Source organism: Syngnathoides biaculeatus, chromosome 23 (genome assembly GCF_019802595.1).
Source record: "Syngnathoides biaculeatus isolate LvHL_M chromosome 23, ASM1980259v1, whole genome shotgun sequence".
Taxonomy (NCBI): Eukaryota; Metazoa; Chordata; class Actinopteri; order Syngnathiformes; family Syngnathidae; genus Syngnathoides; species Syngnathoides biaculeatus.
In genome coordinates this window covers 2,821,715-2,844,556 of record NC_084662.1, presented here as the reverse complement: position 1 = coordinate 2,844,556, position 22,842 = coordinate 2,821,715, and the positions used below count along the sequence as shown (strand labels likewise).

The 22,842-nt window shown below is 47.3% G+C and overlaps 1 protein-coding gene and 1 long non-coding RNA gene across 8 annotated transcripts in view; one reads left to right on the top strand and one right to left on the bottom strand.

Annotated features, from left to right (window-relative positions):
- Nucleotides 1–21,887, top strand: part of LOC133496941 (uncharacterized) — a 33,399-nt gene extending 11,512 nt beyond the window's left edge. For 4 of the 7 annotated variants that reach the window (XM_061813066.1, XM_061813061.1, XM_061813064.1 and 1 more), the window contains 3 exons: nt 10,311–10,504; nt 21,051–21,261; nt 21,356–21,887. In XM_061813066.1, coding sequence (XP_061669050.1) covers nt 10,311–10,504; nt 21,051–21,261; nt 21,356–21,673 — 723 coding nt within the window. In that variant the 3' untranslated portion in view covers nt 21,674–21,887. Of the gene's footprint in view, nt 1–1,576; nt 2,453–5,835; nt 6,358–10,310; nt 10,505–21,050; nt 21,334–21,355 lie in introns of those variants that run through there. The other 3 variants (XM_061813063.1, XM_061813065.1, XR_009793899.1) reach the window with 3 other exon arrangements.
- Nucleotides 5,053–10,293, bottom strand: LOC133496943 (uncharacterized). Its single transcript, XR_009793900.1, has 3 exons — nt 6,739–10,293; nt 5,253–6,663; nt 5,053–5,160 (listed from the first exon to the last, which is right to left on the bottom strand). It is a non-coding gene; the product is annotated as an uncharacterized LOC133496943 (long non-coding RNA).
- Nucleotides 21,888–22,842: the final 955 nt, after the last annotated feature.

Genomic DNA, 22,842 nt, shown 5'->3' with positions numbered 1-22,842 from the left:
TGGCAGAAGACGAGTCATTATTTTTCTGAAGCAGCGGGCGATTGAAAGAAGCTGCGACCAAAAGTCATCAGGTCTTTACGTATAAGGCATTTCTCGAACATTCCACAAAGATCTGCATTGGATGACGTGTTAAAGTTTCAGAAGGTTCTACAAATTTTCGCGTCAGATGACGTAAGAGAGTGTACGTAATAAATAATGCATGTAAGAAAGAAAAATAAAGACTAAAGAATGAATACAGGACAAATACAATTCAATGTTATACATAAATAACTAAATATAAACACTCATAACAACTCTCCTGCCCTGTTTGAATTATATTTTTTCAAATATTTTTATTTATGTATTTTAATGCTTTTATGCAGCCCTATTAGGGAACAAGCCAGTGCAATTTGTAGGCCGTTCCCAAGCCCAGATAAATGCAGAGGGTTGAGACAAGAAGGGCATCCAGGTTAAAACTTTGCCAAACAAAGACGTGTTCATCTAAAGCAGAGGTGGTCAAGGCAGTCTTGGTTGATCGCAGGACGTCATGCCAAAAAAAAAAAAATATCGGCCAATGTTCCCTCTAAACTGCGCGTGTGATTCAGTGACTGAGGGATGACTGAATGTTCATCCAATGGTACAATTCACATACGTACTGTAAAGAATGAAAAGAAAACACTAGTTTCTTTTAGGCAGCACACACAACTTTCTCTAAGAACAACCGCTGCTCTGCCACACTTTCTTAATGATAGTTTACCTGATACCTGCCCCCATCCCCGCTCTTAAAGACGTACACTCATAATTACAAATGTTACAGTACTTACGCAGGGGAGGAGACTTGATGGTGGAACCCCAACATACAGGAAGTCATACAAGGAAAGAGGTTTCTTCTTTTCCTTTGGGCTTGTCGCAATAGGGGTCACCACATTGTGTCATCTTTTTCCATATAAGCCTACTGTATCTCCTGCATCTTCCTCTCTAACACCAACTGCCCTCATGTCTTCCCTCAAAACATCCATCAACTTTCTCTTTGGTCTTCCTCTCGGTCTTTTACCTGGTGGTCCATCTTCAGCACCCTTCTACCAATATCCTCACTTTCTCACTTCTGGGCATGACCAAACCATCAAAGTCTGCTCGCTCAAACCTTGTCTCCGAAACATCCAACTTTGGCTGTCCTGCTAATAAACTCATTTCGAACCCTATCCAACCTGCTCACTCCTACAGAGAACCTCAATATCTCCATTTCTGCCACCTGCAGCTCAGCTTACTGTTGTCTCTTCACTGAAACCGTTTCTAATCCGTACATCCTGGCTGGCCTGACCACTGTTTTATAATGTTTGGCCTTCATCCTAGCAGAGACTCTTCTGTCACATAACACACCAGAAACCTTCCACCAGCTGTTCCAACCTGCTTGGACCCATTTCTTCACTTCCTTACCACACCCCCTATTGGTCTGGATTGTTGACCCCAAGTATTTGAAGTTACTCAACCTCGCTTTCTCTTCTTCCTAGAACCTCACTCTTCCCCCTCCAATCCTCACATTCACACACATATTTTCTGCTTTACTTTGTCTAATCTTCATTCCTCTCTGTTCCAGTGCATGCCTCCATCTGCATCCTGTCCAGGCTGGGCGTGGCCAGCCAAATAGTCAGCACACACCCGCACCTTGTTTCGGCTGATTACGCCCGGTACTTATAGGACCCGGTGACAACTGGTCCTGCGCCAGATCGTTGAGATTCATGCCCCGTTCGAGCACCCCTGTATCTCTGTTAGTATTCCTGAGTGTACCGACCTCCACCTGTTCTCTGACCGACCCCGTAAGCCTGACTCCTTTGACACTTCTGCCTTCCTTGATCGTTCTCCCGTGTACCGACTCCTGCCTGCCCGCTGACCTGCTCTCTACGCCCGACGTTCCAACTACTGCTGCTGCACCTGACTGCCTGCCCGATCCCCGACCATTGAATAATAAATGTATGGGGTGGACAGGTGGAGTGGAGGTGGACTTTTAAAGGCAGACTAACAATAAACATACATCCCCGCTACTTTGTAGTTTTTCACTTTTCGCGGGTGGTTCTGGTGCCAATTAAAAAAAACGAGGGATTAAAAAGCAAATTTATTTGTATCATCCATTTTTATACACCAGGTAACTCAATGTGCTTTTCATGATTTATAAGAATTGAAATGTACAAAAAATAAAACGTTTAAAACAGGGTTGAAAAAGCCATTGTTTGAGCCTAGTTCTTGGTGACACGTCACTATTAACATAGAAGCATGTGCTATCCAGATGGATTGGGTATTTTTTTCCACCTAATGTCTAAAAACATTTGTATCTGGCCCGATTGGTGTGAATTGTCCTTCAACTTCATCTGTAGTCATTTTCAAACTTAAAATTAGACAAGAGTTACTTTCCTGTGCTTTCTTTCCATATACTGGAGGACTGGATCATAAAACTGCCAAGCGTAATAAAAATGATTCAGGGATTAATTACAGAGCAGATTGGTCTGAAAAGACCTGTTTCTTTTTTATTGGACCATTCATTGCAGTGAAATCAGAAACAGGTATTTTTTTTTCCTTTTTGGACCATATATAAGCATTTATAGAAGCATTTACAGATGTACGGAAATAGGGAGGTATAGAGAAAGAATTTGCTATGAGGACACTGAACTGGTGATTATTTTTAGGGTGCCGAGGTGCATTCAATTGATCAACCAAACAAAAGCTAAAACCAAAGCCAATCTTGTTTTCAGCTCACGAACCAATTTACACATTCTTTTAAGTTCAATATACTCACGAAATAAATCTGATGTTATTTTTGTCTCACAAAACTCGCCATCTTGACCGCATTGATGGTGAATCGCAGTGAGGAAATATTTACAACAACACATCAAAACTATAATATGAGTTTATAACAATGCTATTTCCTGGGAATATGGGCACAGATGCACATCTTTACCATAAAACATGCAGAACTTGACAGATGGGAAATCAATAGCATTTGCTGAAGCAAAGTAAGCCTTTCCAGGTGAGAAACTCTTGAAATCTTACTGTTCCGTTTTCCCTTGCTATAAACAATGATTGGACTAGATTTGGCATCCAGAAATGAAGGAGATAAATTCGCAGGATGTTAGCCTTCACCACATCAATCCATTCTCGTTAGGTCTACTGTTTGTCATGACGGGGGCCGATGTGAGGTGGAACTTATTCCAAATGAGTTTGGAATGAGAGGCGGGGTTCATACTGGAATGGTTTTTAGCCACTTGTAGTCCATTAACACATTTGTTGATTTATTTGTAACATCTTAATTACAGTATATTCATTTATCATCCTTGATGAAAAAAAAATGGTGGGAGGAGGGGGCAGTGGAAACAAATACACTGCTGTATTGTGAAAAAGCAAAAATTGCCCAATTCTTCATACTATTGTGTGGTTGAACATTAATAAATTGCAAATTTGAAGACTGGTGTACTTAGTTTTGCTGCATGGTTTTCAATTAATTTGATATGAAAATGCTTGTGCGTGTATGCATGGTTAAGTCAAGACTCAGAAATGTCCATGGGTGTGAATTATTCATTTAAATGTGCCCTGCATTTGACTGGCAAACTGTCCCAAGATCGAATTAACTCAGTTAGGCTCCACTACATCCATGATCCAAAAGAGGATAACCAGTATAATGTACCCTTGCCCATTCGTGGTTCAACATTCACGGCCCAGCATATTTGCTGATTTTGTTCTCCAAGTTTTTTTTTCAGTCTGGTAGGATTTAGCGCCACTCCCAACAGCTTTCAGGTACACTAGGAATTGATAGTAGTGGGGCAGGGAAGCATTGGGAGTGGGGGTTGTGCAGCTGCATGTTGTCATAGGCTACACTGTAACCCAGAATTAGAATCATCTTTATTCACCAAATATGTTAGAAAGGTAAAAGGAATTTGTCTCCGGTAGTTGGAGGAGCTCTAGGATTAACACACATGTCAAGTACAACATCAGACAGTCAATTGAGACATAAAGACATTGCGTTAACAGTCATGGAGCAAAAAAGGCTGCTAGTAATCTGACAATGATGGAACTTTTTTTTTTAACAATTGTGCAGAGGATGCAGTCATCTAGCACTCAGAGCAGTTAGAGGGCCTAATAGAGCGATAGTCAAGTGCAATTACCATTGTGCAAAGGTTATCAAGACTTCAAGGAATGTATGCAGTTTAAATTGTCTAGTTGTGCAGTAATTTGGGACAATGTCAATTGTGCAAGTTGAGCAGATGCTGCTCAAGTGTGAGAGCCTACTATTGGTCAACAACAGATGTGTAAATGGTGCAGCTTGGTGGGACTACTACAGTAAGTAGACAAGTAATGGATGATGTAAAATAAGGTAGAATGTGACAACAAACTCACACACATTAGACCTCTGTCTAGGTTTTACCCACACATAATAATGTAGGCAAGAAGACTGTAGTGCAGACTTGCACTTGTCGTGGGAAGGGAGCATAATATCTGCATTTGCAACTGGGAACTAGGATTGGATTGGTGTTGAACTTTGTACAGCAAACCAACCCACTGAAAATCACCTAATCTCTTTCCTTGGGACTCTTAGGCGTCACTGAGTTTCATGTGCCCTACCCACAGTAGCCTTTCGATTTGACTGACCTTTCAACCTTAATCTTATTGCAATCCATGGGAAACCATACCCATTTTAGCAAAGGAACAGTTGAAGACATACTCACTGAGCACAAGAGAAATTTCAAGTGAGGAGGGCCTGAACTTTAAAGAAAATGCTAAAACAGTACATCTATGGAGAAAAAAAAAAGTGGTAGTAGTAGTGGGAATGAGGTCAATCTCTTCTGTGATGTCAAGTGAACTACATAAAAAAAAACCATAGGGTCACTCCCAAATTATTATCAATAGACCTTGGGATCATTTTACCTTCTTGAGCTCAAATGCTAATTGTTGACAGGGTTGCTGCATAACTACCCACACCACACATCTGTGGCACTATTCACTTTCAGCTCCTTGTCGCGTCCCATCGGAAACGAGAGTAGGACCCAAATGCAGGAACTCGGAAAACGCAAGGTAGTTCAAGAAGAGACACGTTTATTATATGCAGAGGTAGGGGATCGAGCAGGCAGTCCGGTGCAGCAGCGGTAGTTGGGGCGTCGGGCGAAGAGAGCAGATGAGCGGACAGGCAGGAGTCTGTACACAGGGGAACAATCAACGCAGGGAGAAGTATCAAAGGAGTCAGGCTTACAAGGTTGGTCGGAGAATGGACGAAGGTCGGTACACACAGGTTCAATCAGGGATAGCGGAGCACACGAATGGGACATGAAGATCATACGAACTGGCGCCGGCCAGTTGTCATCGCGGTCATATAAATCCATAGCATAATCAGGCTGCATGAGGCGCAGGTGTGCACCTTCCAATCAGCGCACCTGCGCGGATTCCCGCACAGCTCGTGCTGGAGCGGCAGGATCATGACAGTAATCCCCCCCTCAAAGGCACAGCTCCCAGACGTGCCTAAACGAAAAAACAGACAATAATTAACACAGACAGGGGTGGGCGGAAGGAGGTCCGGAGGAGGGCACGCCCCCCCCCCCTGAACCCCAGACTGGTGGCCATCCAGGCCACCAAACACGAGACGTCTGGGTGGACAGGTCAGGAGGACGACCCGGACGCCAAGCACCAGGGTCCCCACGGGGCGATTCGGGCGGACGACCTCTGTGAGGAACCAAACGAAGGAGCAGGCACCAGAACGAGGCAGGCCACTGCTCCGGACGAGAACCTCCCACGCCGTAGTTGCCAAACAACCAATGATTGGTCGCCACCGAGGCTAGGTCATGAAGCGGCTGGGAGCCATCTGGAGCGAATAGGATGATGGAGAGAAGGACCAGAGCCATGACCGCCACCATTACCATCCCGAAGTCTCTCCAGCTCCGGGGTGGCTCATCAGAACTCCCCAGCTCTTGTCGGGGACAGCAACGTGAGAAGGCGGCGACCCCATCGCCATCGCCACCTCCTGGACAGCAACGTGAGAAGGCGGCAACCCCATCGCCATCGCCACCTCCTGGACAGCAACGTGAGAAGGCGGCCCATCGCCATCGCCACCTCCTGGACAGCAACGTGAGAAGGCGGCGACCCCATCGCCATCGCCACCTCCTGGACAGCAACGTGAGAAGGCGGCGACCCCATCGCCATCGCCACCTCCTGGACAGCAACGTGAGAAGGCGGCGACCCCATCGCCATCGCCACATCCTGGACAGCAACGTGAGAAGGCGGCGACCCCATCGCCATCGCCACCTCCTGGACAGCAACGTGAGAAGGCGGCGACACCATCGCCATCGCCACCTGCTGGACAGCAACGTGAGACGACATCGGGTCGGTCCCCACTGCCACGTGAGCTTGCAGTGCATCCATTGAAACAGCAACGTGGGCATGGCACGGTGGCGAATCCGTTTCCAGGGCAACGTGAACAAGAGTCGGCAGAGAGTCAGTCGAAACTGACACGTGGGCGTGTCTCGGGAGCGGGTCAGTTCTGACTGCCACGTGAACTCTGCTCGGAACAGCCAAAACTGCGGCGTGCACTTGGCAAGGGGGCGGGTCGGTTTCCACACGCACGTGTGCTTGGCGAGGTGGCGAGTCCGTTCCCACTGCGGCGTGCACTTGGCAAGGGGGCGGGTCGGTTTCCACGGCAACGTGAACCTGAGCAGGCGGAGCGTAAGACATCAGAGAGCCTACCCGGATCGGACAGGCTTGGTCCTCCGGCAGACGGTCTACCTTGCGTCGGTCCCGGCGACGCCGGGTCTTTCCTGCTGGGTCCTGTATTGGCCAGTTCGTTCTGTCGCGTCCCATCGGAAACGAGAGTAGGACCCAAATGCAGGAACTCGGAAAACGCAAGGTAGTTCAAGAAGAGACACGTTTATTATATGCAGAGGTAGGGGATCGAGCAGGCAGTCCGGTGCAGCAGCGGTAGTTGGGGCATCGGGCGAAGAGAGCAGATGAGCGGACAGGCAGGAGTCGGTACACAGGGGAACAATCAACGCAGGCAGAAGTATCAAAGGAGTCAGGCTTACAAGGTTGGTCGGAGAACGGACGAAGGTCGGTACACACAGGTTCAATCAGGGATACCGGAGCACACGAATGGGACATGAAGATCATACGAACTGGCGCCGGCCAGTTGTCATCGCGGTCATATAAATCCATAGCATAATCAGGCTGCATGAGGCGCAGGTGTGCACCTTCCAATCAGCGCACCTGCCCGGACACCCGCACAGCTCGTGCTGGAGCGGCAGGATCATGATACTCCTGTCATTGAGTCCATTTTTGTTCCTCGTCATGTCCAGTCCAAATATAGCACAGATAAAATACAACCCTTACATAAATACAATGTGGTTATTTTCATTTTACTTTTGTTATGTTGTTATTTTTTTGGGTGGATGTATGATTTGGACAAGGACAAGGCTTGTTATCGTTTTTTGCATACATTATGAATGAAAAGTGACCTATGCAACCCAATAGGGGGCATAAGCCAGTCCAAACTGTTGCCTGGATAAATGCAGAGGATCGCGTCAGGATGGAATAAAACTCTGCCTTTTTTTGTCCTGTTCGGCCATCAGGTAAAGAAGAACGGAGGGTCTGTATCCCTTTTCTGCCAGAACAGTTTTATTGTCACATTGGAGTTTCAAGGATTCTTCTGTGATATTTTCTCAAAATATTATAATTGATCCATCCATCTATTTCATTTGCCACGTATCCTCACAAGGGTCACAGGAGTGCTGGAGCCTATCCCAGCTGTTGACGGGCAGGAGGCAGGGTACATCCTGAACTGGTTGCCAGCCAATCGGAGGACACAAAGAGAAAGACAACAGCTGCACTCACAATCAGACCTAGGGGCAATTTAGAGTGTCCAATTAATGTTGTATGTTTTTGGGATGTGGGAGGAAACCAGAGTTCCCAAAGAAAACCCACGCAGGCACGGGGAGAACATCCAAACTCCACATAGGCAGGGCTAGGATTAAACCCAGGACCTCAGAACTGTGAGGCCAATGATTTCCAGTTGCTCCACTGTGCTGCCTGTTATAATTGATATTTATTGAAAGTCAATCACTTAAACAGAACAATATTTCCAGAGGTGGAAGAAAACAAAGACAAAAGATAGCTCTAGTTATACACAGAAGGTAAAATTTTAAAAATTATTACATATCAATGACAAAGTGACGTTAAATGTAGATATTTTCTGGGACTGTAGGGCTACATCCTGTGAGGAAAGGACAGGACCAGAGAGAACAGGACAGGGACAGGAAAAGAAGCTAACAGGACAAGGGTCATGAATTCGGCTATACAACTGAAATGTGTTTGTCATGGGTGGGGTCATTCCCTTGCCTCATGCACACCTGCCCCTGGGAGTAGCCGCTCCACCAGTGCCTCATCTACCTGATTACTCCTTTTTGCCTCACGATGTTGCTACTAATACCTTTTGGACTGCATGCCTGGGTACCAAACATGGATTGACTCACTTCTTGAACTGTTCCTTGTCTCTGGAGTCATGCATTTTGGGTCCAACTCGATGTTCTGTTCATGACAGAACTAACTGGCCATAACATGGACCCAAAAAACTTGGACCCTGTGCACAAAGTCCTCCAGGGTCAGCGATAACGCATCTCACTGCCATGTCCCTGCCTTCCAGTCCTGGCTGGGCGTGGCCAGCTGATTAGGAGGCGCGCAACTGCGCCTCATCCCGACTGATTGAACTCGGTATTTATAGGTCCCTGGGGACAAGTGGTCTTTGCCAGATCGTTGCCTCTCATGCCTCGTTCCCGCACTTCCGTACTCCTGACGTCTACCTCCCGTGTCCCGACCAACGGCTGTCTCCCGACCTACCCTGTAAGCCTGCTGTTAATGATCCTGCTGCTTGTTTGGACTGACTCCCTGGTAACCGACATTGGAACGAATAAAGGCTTATTCCGCGCAGCTTACCTGTTCCCTGAGTTGTGCATTTGGGTCCGCCTTCGAGCCTCGTTCGTGACACTCACAGCAAGACAAACAGCTTTCTGCCCTCCGCCATCATCTGAAGAAAGTCTCAGAGCAGCAGGACACCATCATGAGGCGGGTGGTCTCACAGTTTGATGTCCTTTTAAACCTAATCCTGAAGAAGGATGTAACGGGTACAACACCTGAGACAGCAGAAGGACCTCCACGAACCTCACGGGTCAGTCACAATGCTGGCACTCGTCACATCTGAGGGCATCTGCTCACTGCTCTCTTGCCTGGAGAGATTCTCAGGAGACTCCAGGAATATAAAACCATTCAGAATCAGAATCATCTTATTTGGTCAATTGTGTAACAACACAATTTGTTTCCAGCGTCGCTGCTGCCCTGGTACAACATTCAGAACAAAGAACAAACAAACTAACTAAAAAGAACAACGAACAAGAGACTTTCATTTAATAGGAACTATTCCTTATAAGAATCAAAGATGTGCAAAATGCAGAGTCTTCTTCATTTAGAACAATTAAGAGTGTGTCAATGCCCCACATTATGTTAAGCCTGTACAGAGTGCCCTGTTATAGACCAGTGCAAGTGTAATGTCAATTTTGCAAAACAAACCATTTAAAGTGATGAGTTGTCAGAGTTTACAGCATATATTACTAATACTAACAGTCACTGGACCAGCAGGATATGAGGGTGTGTCCCAACAACGGCACAAGGGAAAAAAAAAAAAAGAGTAGGTTCGCTGATCAAGAATTTAATGACTTAATTGCCAGACGGAAAAACAGTTTGAATGCCTGCTAGTTTTGACTTGCATTGATCGGTAGCACCTAGGCGACGGAAGGAGCAGGAAGGACTAGTGGCCAGGATGTCAGGAGCATGGCCAAGCCACTGCCCTAGGCGGTGCTGCCTGTCAGGGGCATGGCCAAGCCACTGCCCTGGGCAGTGCCGCCTATGGCTGCAGTCCCAGAACTGCGCCGCATTGGACGGTAATTAGACCAGGCATTTAAGCCTTGAGTGTGTCATCTACATTTGCCATTTCATTGTGTTACTGCATATTGGATAATCCACTATCGTGCGTAAGTTCGCAATCTTTGTGAACTGCATCCCTTCATTACAGCGAGCCTGTGCCGCTATAGTTTTGTTACGTCTTGTTCATGTTTTTGAGCTTTGCCTCATAGTCATCGGATTATGTTGCATGTTTTTGGATCATGCCTGTTGCCTCGGGTTTTTGTGCTTCCACCTTTTTTGGACTGCTTACTTGTGTCCGACCTTAGGCTGGAATAAAACCACAATCAATATCATGCCTTCACCTCGAGTCCTGCATTTGAGTCCAATACCTTCCCTCATTCTCATGACAGAATGAACTGGCCATCTATCCAGAGGCGACGCCCAAGTCGGCTGCACCTTTATGCCTCCAGCTGCACGCCGACCAAGCCACAGCCGACGCCCGTCCACACCTCGCTGGCAACCGATCCACAGATGTCTCTCGTCTACACCTCACTGGCGATGAAATCACAGCCGACTTCCACCCATCCTCCACGACCACTAAAAGGTATAAAATTAAATCATCCAAGAAAAAATTGGGAGCCCAAACATTAATAGTTGGTAATGGAGCCATCAAGGATGTGAAGCGCTTTTGTATTGAGAAAAACACTAAAGTACCGTGTTTTACTAATTACATGGTTTTTGATATCTATCAAAATATCCTGGAGATCAGTGATCAGCACCCAACTGTGAAATCTGTCATGATGCACATGGGCCCTGGATGTTCTCAAGCAGCAATTAGAGGTACTGAAGCGAGATTTCATTGATCTAACAAAAGTGCAAGGTTTGGATGCTGAGGTTTTTATAAGCGAACCTCTCCCACTTGTACAATCTGGAAATTAATGTTTTTCGGGGCTCCGTCAATTGAATAGGTGGTTGGGAGCGTAAAAATCTTTATAAGCAGACGGTTTCTGTCTAAATAGACAAGGGGTTAAGTTATTGGCTGCCAACATTTTCTACTATGTGCGTCATTCAACCCCCTGTAAAGAAAATGTTTACAAAAATCAACGACAAAAAGAATCCAGTTGTTCCCAAACAATCGGACGAACAAGACATAAGGTGAGACAAGGTGCACACAGATTAATTTGCGCCATCCAAACAATCAGATGAGCAAATGACAAGTGGAATGGCCCAGCACTTTAAATGTCCCACACCTTTTCCTGCCCCATTGGAGCCATCCACGCCTCAGAATTTCCCCTCTATGACTATGATATGGAAGTAAATATGTGCCACCAGGATTTGAATTAAAAATGCCACTGAAAATTTCATATTGTTATTTCAAAGTGACCACATTTTCAATAGATGTACTTCAGTGTAACTTTTCAATGTTAACAAATTCGCCATATAAAAAAATTCAACCTTTAAAATTCAAACACAAAATTTTCAGTCTCCTGAGATTCAATTGGCTGAAATTCGCCGTCTGAAATTCAACCAGCTACAATTCCCTGTCTGATATTCAACTGGCTACAATTCAGTGTTAACAAGGCAGGGTTACTTCAGGTCACAGACATGAGCAAAGGATCTCAGAACCCAACACCCAGCCAATCCAGTTACGCTTTCTTAGTCACGTGAGGTGACATGGAGGGGGGCATATAGAAGGAAAACGAGCATCTCTGTGGCGGTCATGGAAGATAATGCCAACAGAACGTTGAGTTCAATGTTTGTATTTTCCTGTAGTATGTTGTTAAAAGGGAGTGTAACGCCTTACAACCTAAAATTTGGCAACGAAACGTAGTTATTTTCCCAGGGCAACGCTGGTTATCAGCTTCACGGTTCAGCTGTCATTTCACACTATAGAGCTGAAGATATTTGGGCAGTGAACCAAGGTTCAGGTGCCAATCATTTCACACAGACTCGGGGGCGCTCTACCTTGCTGTCCCTTTTTGCCTTCCGTCTTGCTCTACGCCCAAAACAGAGCTTCAGCGTTCCAACCTTTTGTACCGGCAACGAAAGCAAAGCCTGAGGTGTGGAAAAGTTTTGATCAAGTGCCCAATATAAATAATGAGCCAGTCAGTTATGTGAAATGCAAAAGATGCGACGTGTACAAATGGTTCATTTTTGACAAAACGGCAAAAGAGCTGTTGTGTGCATGCACATTTTTTAATCAAGTCAGGTTGTAATTGGGTTACATTTTTATTACTTTGAGGTACAACACTTTTCTCACTGTTCTGTTACCCAGTAGCACAATTTGTCAGTTGATTTAAAAGTTACTTATTTTGAAGATTATTGGAAAATGGGTGCTTGTAAGCACATCCTGTAATGTATTTTAGATTAAATATTATATTTTAATTGAGATTACTGTAATTTCATAGTATTTTCTTTACTCACAATTTGACATATTCTGTGGGGGGGGGGGGTCCCTCTCTTCAAGAACTTTTGCTTGGTCATATTTTTGATAGACTCCGTGAAAAGTTGAAGCACGTTCTTGAGCGTATACCACTCGATCTGGACTTCGACTTTATCTGCCCTGAAAAACAGAAAGGACAGCAATACTTGGAAAAATTTCACGCGAAAAAGGAAACAGGATACTTGAAGTGGCAAAAAGAAGAAGCTTTTCTTTTTGCAGGGTTCGGGTTTGGGTTAAACCAGGGCAACAGATATTTTAAGGAAGTCACTAATAGTGTAGTGGTACGCCCGCTCAACAGTCTTCCTAATGAGTTTACAGTATTAAGACAACAAAATGTTGCCTCAAAAGTTAAATAAAGTATGTATTTCTGGTGAAATGTGCGTGTATGAAAGAGAGAGCTTGGGTGGGGGGGATCTGTGCCAATGAATACCCCTTTGTCCAAATGATCTTGTGTCCTATGGGTGCCAAGTGTGTGATAAGAGGGCCTCATTTGTTGCCTCACTAACTTTATGCTGTAGTGGTCCGCACACACAGACACACGCTCAAACGAATTTGTAAGGTAAAACTCGACAAAACAGTTTGAAAAATAAGTGTCTGTGAAATTTTCAAAAAGAATTTTAACTCAAGTAAAACAAAGCCTAGGTATGAGAAAACCTCAGTTCAGGAAGTACCCAAAGGAGACATGAGTTTAAAACCAAGAAAAATCGCACTTGAGTTCAGCAACACCCACAAGCAACATCCAGCCAAGAATGGCCAGGGTGTCAGTGTTCAAAGTATCAGCCAGGAGGTGGCACCCAAACAAATAAGGACAAAGTGCATTTCTGCAGCAGCAAAAGATCCAGCTTAGCAACAGCTTTGTCCGGCTAAATTCAAACAGCTCAAACACACACAAGAACAAATTAGCAGGAATACACAAAAACCCTAGTCTTCAAAATTTAAAATTTTTATATGTTTTGCATACTAACATTTTTAAAAGGTGTGTTTTAGAGTTATGCAGCAGTTTAGCCAGCGTAAAAAAGAATAGTAAAATTAAAATCTACAAATATGTTGGCATGCAACTATTTATGCAGAACAGTTTGCACCTGAATAGGTCTAAATCAACTATGCATTGCAAAAACAATACACAGTGTGATTGATACAGAGTTCTAGATTTGTTCAAGAGTCTGATGGCCTGTGTGTAGAAGGTGGTTTTTTATGTAGCCTTCATGAGGGGGAGCAATATCATGTCTAATGCAGAAGTTTGAACTTCTGTGGATAGAGAGGTGTTACGTAATACTAAAGGAAACATCTTAAAAGGCAAGTGAACCCCTGCAGTAGGCTAAAAGGAAAGAAACATCTTCTCCCACATTGTTCAGCCGACATTTGAATGCACATGACTAAAAACAAAAAATGCAAACAAAAGAAAAACCCCACACTTTCTTATAAGGATTCAATAATAAAAGACAAAGGCAGAATGCTCAAAAAAAAATCATCGCAGATGCAGCGCGCGCATCCCAATATTTATTGCAACACAGTTGCAAAATGATGGTCTGTATTTCATTAACAAGTACTGTTTGGGTATTTTTTTCTCTCAAGAAAAGGAAAGTACCAGTTATATTTCATTATTGTCAATTTGCTTTGGAGAAATTGTTAACATCTAACTGGCCTGGAAACTACGCCTTTTTCATTGCGAAATTGATATGTCAGCATGTCTTGGTATGACGTCAACAACAGAACTGAAGACCACTTTCCCACAAAGTTGGTGTCAGCCAAAAAATATATACCAGTGTTTCCAAATTAGGGGAATGTGTACTCATAGCGGTACATCAGCACATTGTGGAACGTACATGGAAACAGACTTGGATAGTTAGATTTAAACCCAACCGCTGGATGAATTATACAAATGAAGGGACAAGAGATGTCTTCAATTTGGCTCTAGAGGAGAAACGGGTTTGACTGACCAGCTGCAATGCCAACACCCACTCTCCGTCAGTCTTACCAGTGTCCCCCTTTTTATTAGTTTCTCAAAACAAAAGGTCACTCGATCAAAAAACAAATGGAGGAACAGATTACATTACCAACACAAAGACAAATACTCAGATAAACATAACAATGGTGAATGCCAGTCCGGAGACGAATACTAAAGAGACAAAATGGTGAATGCCAATACAGAGGTGAATTCTAAAGAGACATTTATAACAATGGTGTTGAGGAATATCTGCTCAGCAAGGGGGTGCAGAACTCCTCAGGGCGTCGCTGGGTTATACTTCGGGTCACACAGCTGCTCGGAAGGAGAATGATTCGGGCAAGGATGATAGAAACAAATGCATGATAAAATAATAAATCCAACATTTCCCTCTCGTTTATTATGTATTTGCACAAATTCTCAATCATCTCTATTATCAGTCATCATTCTCTATCATCTAGTACTAAAATCATTTTTTTCTTAAAACAGATACACATACACAGAGGGAAAAATGTTTTTATTCATAGTCTGGATCTAGAAACAAGTCAGACAAGTTTAATGGAAAATCGTCATCGCTGTCACTCCAACATTCTTCATCAATAAAGGATCCATCGCCACCACCTGTTCCTTTGTGGAAAACAGTGTTAATAAGTTTTACAAATGAGAGCACATAGACAAAATACAACAGCATCCACACAATGTCAATATTGCTGCAAAAACAGTGACTTATACCAAATTGAAGACACCAGGGCTTCGTATTTTCCAAAGGCACACATCCAGGAGTCCCACACGGAAGCGTCAACACCAAAATGTTTTTGACATTTCATCATTAAGGGTTCGGAGACTGTCTTATGGCGTTGGTGTGTAACTTCTTCACGGCTGTAATGTTTGGCGAGAAGTGTGCAACATTGTTCTTCGAACATAGCACAGAGTTCCCCTCTCTCAGCCAACAAGTCAACAGCAACTCTGCCCGAACCCCAATCTGGTGGCCATCCAGGCCACCAAACACAAGGCGTCCGGGTGGACAGGTCAGGAGGACGACCCGGACGCCAAGCACCAGGGTCGCCAAGGGGCGATTCGGGCGGACGACCTCTGTGAGGAACCAAACGGCGAAGCAGGAACCAGAACGAGGCAGGCCACTGCTCCGGACGAGAACCTCCCAACGCCGTGTTTGCAAGACGACCGGGGATTGGTCGCCACCGAGGCTTGGTCAGTAGGCAGCCGTGGATTGGTCACCAACGAGGCCAGGTCATGAAGCGGCTGGGAGCCATCTGGAGCGAATGGGATAATGGAGAGAAGGACCAGAGCCATGACCGCCTTCCCGAAGTCTCTCCAGTTCCAGGCTAGCTCCACAGAACTCCCCAGCTCCTCCTGGACCTCAACGTGAGAAGGCGGCAACACCATCGCCTCCTCCTGGACAGCAACGTGAGACGGCGGCGACACCATCGCCACCTCCTGGACAGCAACGTGAGACGGCGGCGACACCATCGCCACCTCCTGGACAGCAACGTGAGAAGGCGGCGACAGTGTCACCGTCGCCACCTCCTGAACGGGAACGTATGGGCGGGCCGGTCGCCGACAGAGCAGGAACGGGGAGCGACCGCGGGCCGGTCGCCGACAGAGCAGGAACGGGGAGCGACCGCGGGCCGGTCGCCAATGGTACTCCAGAGCACGGACGAGAAGTGGCTGTGGAGACGTCGCCACCTCCTGGACAGCAATGTGAGGCGGCATCGGGTCGGTCCCCACTGCCACGTGAGCTTGCAGTGCATCCATTGAAACAGCAAAGTGGGCGTGGCGCGGTGGCGAATCCGTTTCCAGGGCAACATGAACGAGAGTCGGCAGAGAGTCAGTCGAAACTGACACGTGGGCGTTTCTCGGGAACGGGTCAGTTCCAACTGCCATGTGAACTCTGCTCGGAACAGCCAAAACCTCGACGTGGGAATGGCGAGGAGGCAGGTCCGTTTCTACAGCTACGTGCGCTTGGCGAGGTGGCGAGTCTGTACCCACTGCGACATTCACTTGACGAAGTGGCGAGTCCGTTCCCACTGCGGCCTCCTAATTTGGGACTTAACCACTTTTAGGGTAGGCATTTCATCTAGGTGTCCCTAATAGGTTAAGCGTCTTTTAATGTCTCCTCTGACTTTTGGCTATTTTTAGACACTATAAGTCTACACCCAGCCTCGAGTCATCTTTTCTGCTCAACTAACCCAAATTGATCCTAGATTGAAATGACCTTTTTACAATGTGTCAAATTAACCTAATTTAGCTTTCAATTTTATTTATTTATTTATTTACAAAACGCGTTCCATTGTCACTGTTAATTTGCTTGGAATGCCATAGCATGGTATTATGTACCTACAAAATACTATTGCAATTGGTAAAGCACCAAAGTGTTTTGTTGGAAATAACTCTATCCATTTAGAGATTGCTTCTATAATGGCCAAACGGTATTTTTTTTTTCTTCACTTCGATCTAATTCAATAAAATCTATATATATTCTTTGAAAGGGATAAGTAGGTGTTGGAAACCTCCCCCTTTTTGGTCTGAGCCTTGTGGGTTATGTTTACCACAGATCAAACATGCTTTACAAAAAAAAAAATCCATAAATTGTATAATGTATCTACTCTTCATTTCCCACCTGTTGAGGCAGGTAAAAAGCCCATTGTGGCTTCCCATTTATATAATGTTTCTTGTAAAATGCGTTTTTGTTCTGTGCTAACATAAACTCCATCTTTTTATTTATTTGTTTGTGCCAATTGTCCTGTTCTTGCATTGAGCTTTGTTGTTGCACATTAATAGGTGTTTGGTTATTTTACAAAGGATGATCTCTCGGGCCACTTCAGCTTTTGGTGTCATGCTCCTGCCAATTAGTCAGAGCACACCTGCACCTTGTTCCAGCTGATGCCTCCCAGTGTGTATATATATATATATATATATATATATATATATATATATATATATATATATATATATATATATATAAGACTTGGGGGACAACTTGTCCTTCGCCAGATCGTCGTCCTTGATGCCTCGTTCCCGCACTCCTGTTTGCCTGACTTCTGCTCTCCGTGTACCGACCCACACCTATCCACTAACCACTCTCGTAAGCCTGCTGTCCTATTACTTCTGATTGTTTGGACTGTCTGCCTGATCCCAGACCTTGGACCGAATAAAGGTTTCCTCTGCACTGTCTGCTTGTCTCTTGAGTCGTGCATTTGGGTCCACTCTCGAGCCCCGTTCATGACAGAACGATCTGGCCATAACATGGACCCAGCTGACTCAGAGGCTATCCGTCGCTCCCTGCAAGTCCAGGGCAGACGCCTGGTGGAGCAGGAGGCTGCTCTCCAGGTAACCAACAAGAGGCTCCATGAGATCTGCTCCCGGCTGGAGCCCTGGCTAACCTCCCAGGCTAGCGTGGTTGCCACGCCACCGGTTCCGCCCGCACCGCTCTCTACGGAGCTCACCTTTAGCAGCGTTACCCCGCTCTCCCGACCGGAACGATTTTCAGGTGATTCGGGGAACGTCAAGCCTTTCCTCGCTCAGTGCGATCTCTTTGTCATTTCCCACATGACGGGAAGGGCGGAGGCATGGGCCACGGCTGAATGGAGTTGTGACTCAGTAACTTGTCGTTCTTGGACGTCATTCATCTGCGCACTCACCCAGGTGTTCCAGTATGCGGCGCCGGACCGTAAAGCGGCGGCCTCCCTCTTGACGCTTTGCCAGGGTCATCGTCGCGTTTCGGACTACGTGATCGAGTTCCGGATCTGCGCCGCCGAGAGTCGATGGAACGAGGACGCCCTGCACGTCGCCTTTTTCCAGGGGCTTTCCCACCAAATCCGGGGTCTCCTCATCGCTGTAGATCTCCCTCCTTCGCTGGACGCAGTCATCGCGTTGGCCGTAATGACTGAGGGAGAGGGAGGGGTCCAGTCCGGCTGCCGCCCGGTCATCCACGGCTGAACCCATTCAGGTGGAGGGTCTCGACGGGCCAGTGGAGAAGCGCCGGCGATGGGAGGGTCGCTGTTTTTACTGCGGGCGTCTGGGACACTTGATCACCCGCTGCTTGATTCGACCAAAGCACCCCGACATCAGGATCTCTACTCCGGTGAGTGTGCGGTATACCCCGGCGGAGTCAGGGAGGTCCCCTTCTTCACCTCACCTTGGGAACGGACTCCCGTTCATGCACTGTGACTCCTTTCATAGATTCCGGTTCGGACGCAAACCTGATAAATCCCCGCGTGTTCGAGGGGGCAGCACCTTTCCCCACGCAACGGCTTCGTAACGCCTATGCCGCCAACGGCAAGTTCCTTTGTCGGGTTACACATCGCACTCAGACGCTACGTATGAGCTTTCTGGACGCTCACTCGGAGCGTATTAGCTTTCATGTCTTCAACGGACGTAGTAGCAACATCATCCTGGGCAGCCCTTGGCTTAAAGAACATAACCCGCACAAAGATTGGGCCACTGGTCAGATCAAGACTTGGGGAGAGGACTGTCGCAGTTGCTGTTCCGCTGTCCAGGAAAATTAAGGTTATTCAAGTCGCGCCGGTTCGGCTAACAGAATCTAGTACCGCCCCGGAGCTGACCGCGGTGCCCTCCTGCTACCATGACCTCCGGGAGGTCTTCTCTGAATCTAAGGCAAAGTCTCTGCCGCCACATTGGTCATACGACTGCGCGATTGAACTCCTGCCAGGCACCTCTCCTCCCAGAGGAAACTGTTCTCGTTAACAGGACCAGAGCATCAAGCCATGAGGGACTACATCGAGGACTCACTGGCAGCGGGACTCATTCGCCCCTCATCCTCACCAGCCGGTGCGGTTTTTTTTTTTTTTTTTTTTTTTTTTGGGTCAAGAAGGACTCCACCCTGCGTCGACTACCGAGGACTGAACGACATCACAGTCAAGAACTGGTACCCCTTGCCGCTGATCGCTACAGCATTCGAACTCCTTCAGGGAGCCCGGATCTTCACCAAGCTGGACTTGCGCAGCGCTTACCATCTGGTGCGGATTCGGGAAGGAGATGAGTGGAAGACGGCATTCAACACCCCCACAGGGCACTATGAGTATCTTGTAATGCCTTTTGGACTGACAAATGCCCCGGCTGTCTTTCAAAACTTCATTAATGACACTCTTGGGGAATTTCTGAACAAGAACGTATTTGTGTATCTCAACGATATTCTAATCTTTTCATCAGATCTGAACTCTCACATCCAACAGGTCAGGGAGGTTCTCCAGCGTCTGTTGCAGCAACAGATTTCGTAAATCTGGACAAGTGTGAGTTTCACCGAGCGTCCGTGTCCTTCCTGGGTTTCGTTCTGGCAGAGGGGGAGATGCGTATGGATCCTGGGAAGGTCGACGCGGTACTGTGTTGGCCTATCCCCGCCAGCAGGAAGGACGTACAGAGGTTCTTAGGATTTGCGAATTTCTACAGGAAGTTCATAAGGAACTTCAGCTCCGTGGCTGCTCCTCTGCACGTGCTCACCTCGCCACGCAACGTCTTCGTGTGGTCCAGGACCTGCCAGGTGGCCTTTAACAGGCTTAAGGCAAGTTTCACCACCGCGCGCGTCCTCATTGTTCCGGACCCAGATCGCCAGTTTATGGTGGAGGTTGACTCATCTAATTCAGGAATCTGAGCCATCTTGTCTTGGAGTCCCAAGGACGGAAAGATCCACCCGTGCGCATTCCTGTCTAGGAAGCTGACCCTGGCAGAGAGAAACTATGACATAGGAGATCGAGAACTGCTGGCGGTCAAGACGGCGTTGGAGGAGTGGCGGCACTGGCTAGAGGGCTCGCAAGTGCCGCCCGCCAGGCCAGGTGGGCCCTGTTCTTCACCCGCTTCTACTTTACTCTGTCCTTCCGCCCAGGCTCCAAGAACGGCAAGCCGGATGCACTCTCGCGGATCCACGAGGGGAGCGCACGGAATCAGAGGCCGCTCCTATCCTGCCAGAGGCGTGCTTCGTGTCCGGCTTTACCTGGGCGGTTGAGTCGCGGGTGAAGGAGGGCCTGGGAGACACCGCCCCCCGCGGATTGTCCGTCGGGCCGCCTTTTCGTCATTCCATCTCTGCGGGGAGACGTCGTCAACTGGGCCCATACCAACAAGACGGTCTGCCACCCGGGTATGGCAAAAACGCGTTCAGTGGTCGAACAAAGGTTCTGGTGGCCCAACCTCGGCAAGGACTTAAGGGAGTTCGTCAACGCCTGCCCGGTGTGTGCAGCCAATAAGACTTCCCGCCTACGGCCTGTTGGTGAATTGTGACCCCTGTGCACCCCCTTTCGTCCGTGGTCACACATCGCGCTGGACTTCGTCTCCGGCCTGCCGCCCTCCCAAGGGAACACTGTGGTGCTGTCTGTAGTGGACAGTTTCTCCAAGATGGTCCACTTCGTGCCGCTTCCGAAGATCCCGTTGGCCAAGCAGACAGCCCAGCTGGTGTTAGATGAGGTCGTCCGTTACCACGGGCTACCCCAGGACATCGTTTCAGACAGGGGTCCGCAATTCAGCGCCCGCTTCTGGAAGGAATTCTGCAACCTCATCAGCGCTTCAGCTAGTCTGACATCAGGTCATCACCTGGAGTCTAATGGCCAGACGGAGAGGATAAATCAGGAGTTGGAGACCGAACTTCGATGCCTGGCATCCAGGGAACAGAGCACGTGGAGCCAGCACATCAAGTGGGTAGAGTATGCCCACAATTCTCTGCCCTCCACCTCCACAGGTATGGCTCCACTCCACGTCGTGCATGGCTATCCTCTGTCCCTGTTTCCTCCACAGACTGCGCGGTCCCGTCGGCCCTGGCTGTGGTGCGACGCTGCAAACGGACCTGGGAAGCAGCTCGGAGGACACTGCTGCGCATGAACAGCGCCTACAAGTCCGCAGCGGACCGCAAGAGAAGGGCCGCACCAGAGCTCAGGTTGGGACAGCGAGTGTGGCTCTCCACCAAAGATCTCCCGCTGCGGACATAATCCCGCAAACTTGCTCCCAGGTTCGTTGGCCCGTTCCCGATTTCCAAGATCATTAACCTGGTCGCCGTCTCGCTGAAACTGCCGAGGTCGATGAGGGTGCACCCTACGTTCCAGGTCAGCAGACTTCGCACGAATCGCACTTCGTCGCCCCCCGCATGGTGGACGATGGGCCGGCTGCTGTCTTCCCGCCACAGAGGAAGGGGGGTCCAGTATCTGGTGGGATATGGCCCGGAGGAGCACTCCTGGATCCCCTCCCGCTTCGTCGTACACCGCTCCCTCATCAGGGACTTTCACGCGGCTCATCCTGATGCTCCTGGGCCGTCCAGAGCCGGCCGTTGGGGGGGGGGGGTACTGTCATACTCCTGGCTTCCTGCCCAGGCTGGGCGTGGCCAGCCAATTAGTCAGAGCACACCTGCACCTTGTTCCAGCTGATGCCTCCCAGTGCATATATAAGACTTGGGGGATGACTTGTCCTCGCCAGATTGTCGTCCTTGATGCCTCGTTCCCGCACTCCTGTTTGCCTGACTTCTGCTCTCCGTGTACCGACCCACGCCTATCCACTGACCACCCTCGTAAGCCTGCTGTCCTATTACTTGTGATTGTTTGGACTGTCTGCCTGATCCCAGACCTTGGACCGAATAAAGGTTTCCTCTGCACTGTCTGCTTGTCTCTTGAGTCGTGCATTTGGGTCCCCCTTCAAGCCCCGTTTGTGACATTTGGCTCATTTCTGCTAACTTTTGACAATCATGTTTTGCTCCATCCTAATGATGTGGTCTTAAAATAAGAGGATGGAACAAAACTATGGTTGAACTTGTTTCTTACAGCAATACATGTCACAATAACTGCTCTTACACACTGGGGTAATGCACATGGTACGCTGAGTCTCTATATTGTTGCACTAAATCGTAGTTCATAAAATGACCTTTACAATCTACAATCCGCATAAAGGAATTTGCTATAGTTTGACACCCGTTCCTTCTTTATCTCACAAAGCTTTTTCTGATTCTTCTGTCCATTTTAATGTTTTTTTTGAGGTCATCCTCATACATTAATTTGGACAAAGGTGCAGTTATTGTTGCATAATTTGCTTGTGGTTTTGGTTCAACAAGTACAACACTTTTTTTTTTTTTTTTTTAAATCTAAAATTGTTCTTCCTGCGCTAAGGTTGTATCCCAAGTTCTTATTTAAACATTAAATTATTTTCACTCAGTTTGTGCCCTTTTTCAACCACGTTATAATTACTTATCCTCAGTGAACTTATTTTTATTGCAGTTTCATAATTTGTTTAAATGTGACCTTATACATTTAATCAACAAAGTGTTGTCCATTTGCTAATCAGACAAGGATGTGTTGTGGAGCCGGTGGTTGTCCTTGATCTTTGTATGCAGAAAACCGTCTGGTGCCATCCTCCTCACCCAGGCGTTGCCGTAGAGACGAACAACACCAGATAAGGAGCGGAAAGTTACCACCACGGCCCAGGACCGGACTCCATTTTGGGGTGGGCGGGGGGGCGTTACCATGGACCCATACATATAAAAACCTTGTTACCCGGCAGCTTTTGTCTTCTTTTTTAGCTATCCTGCCAGAAGACAAATGTCTCG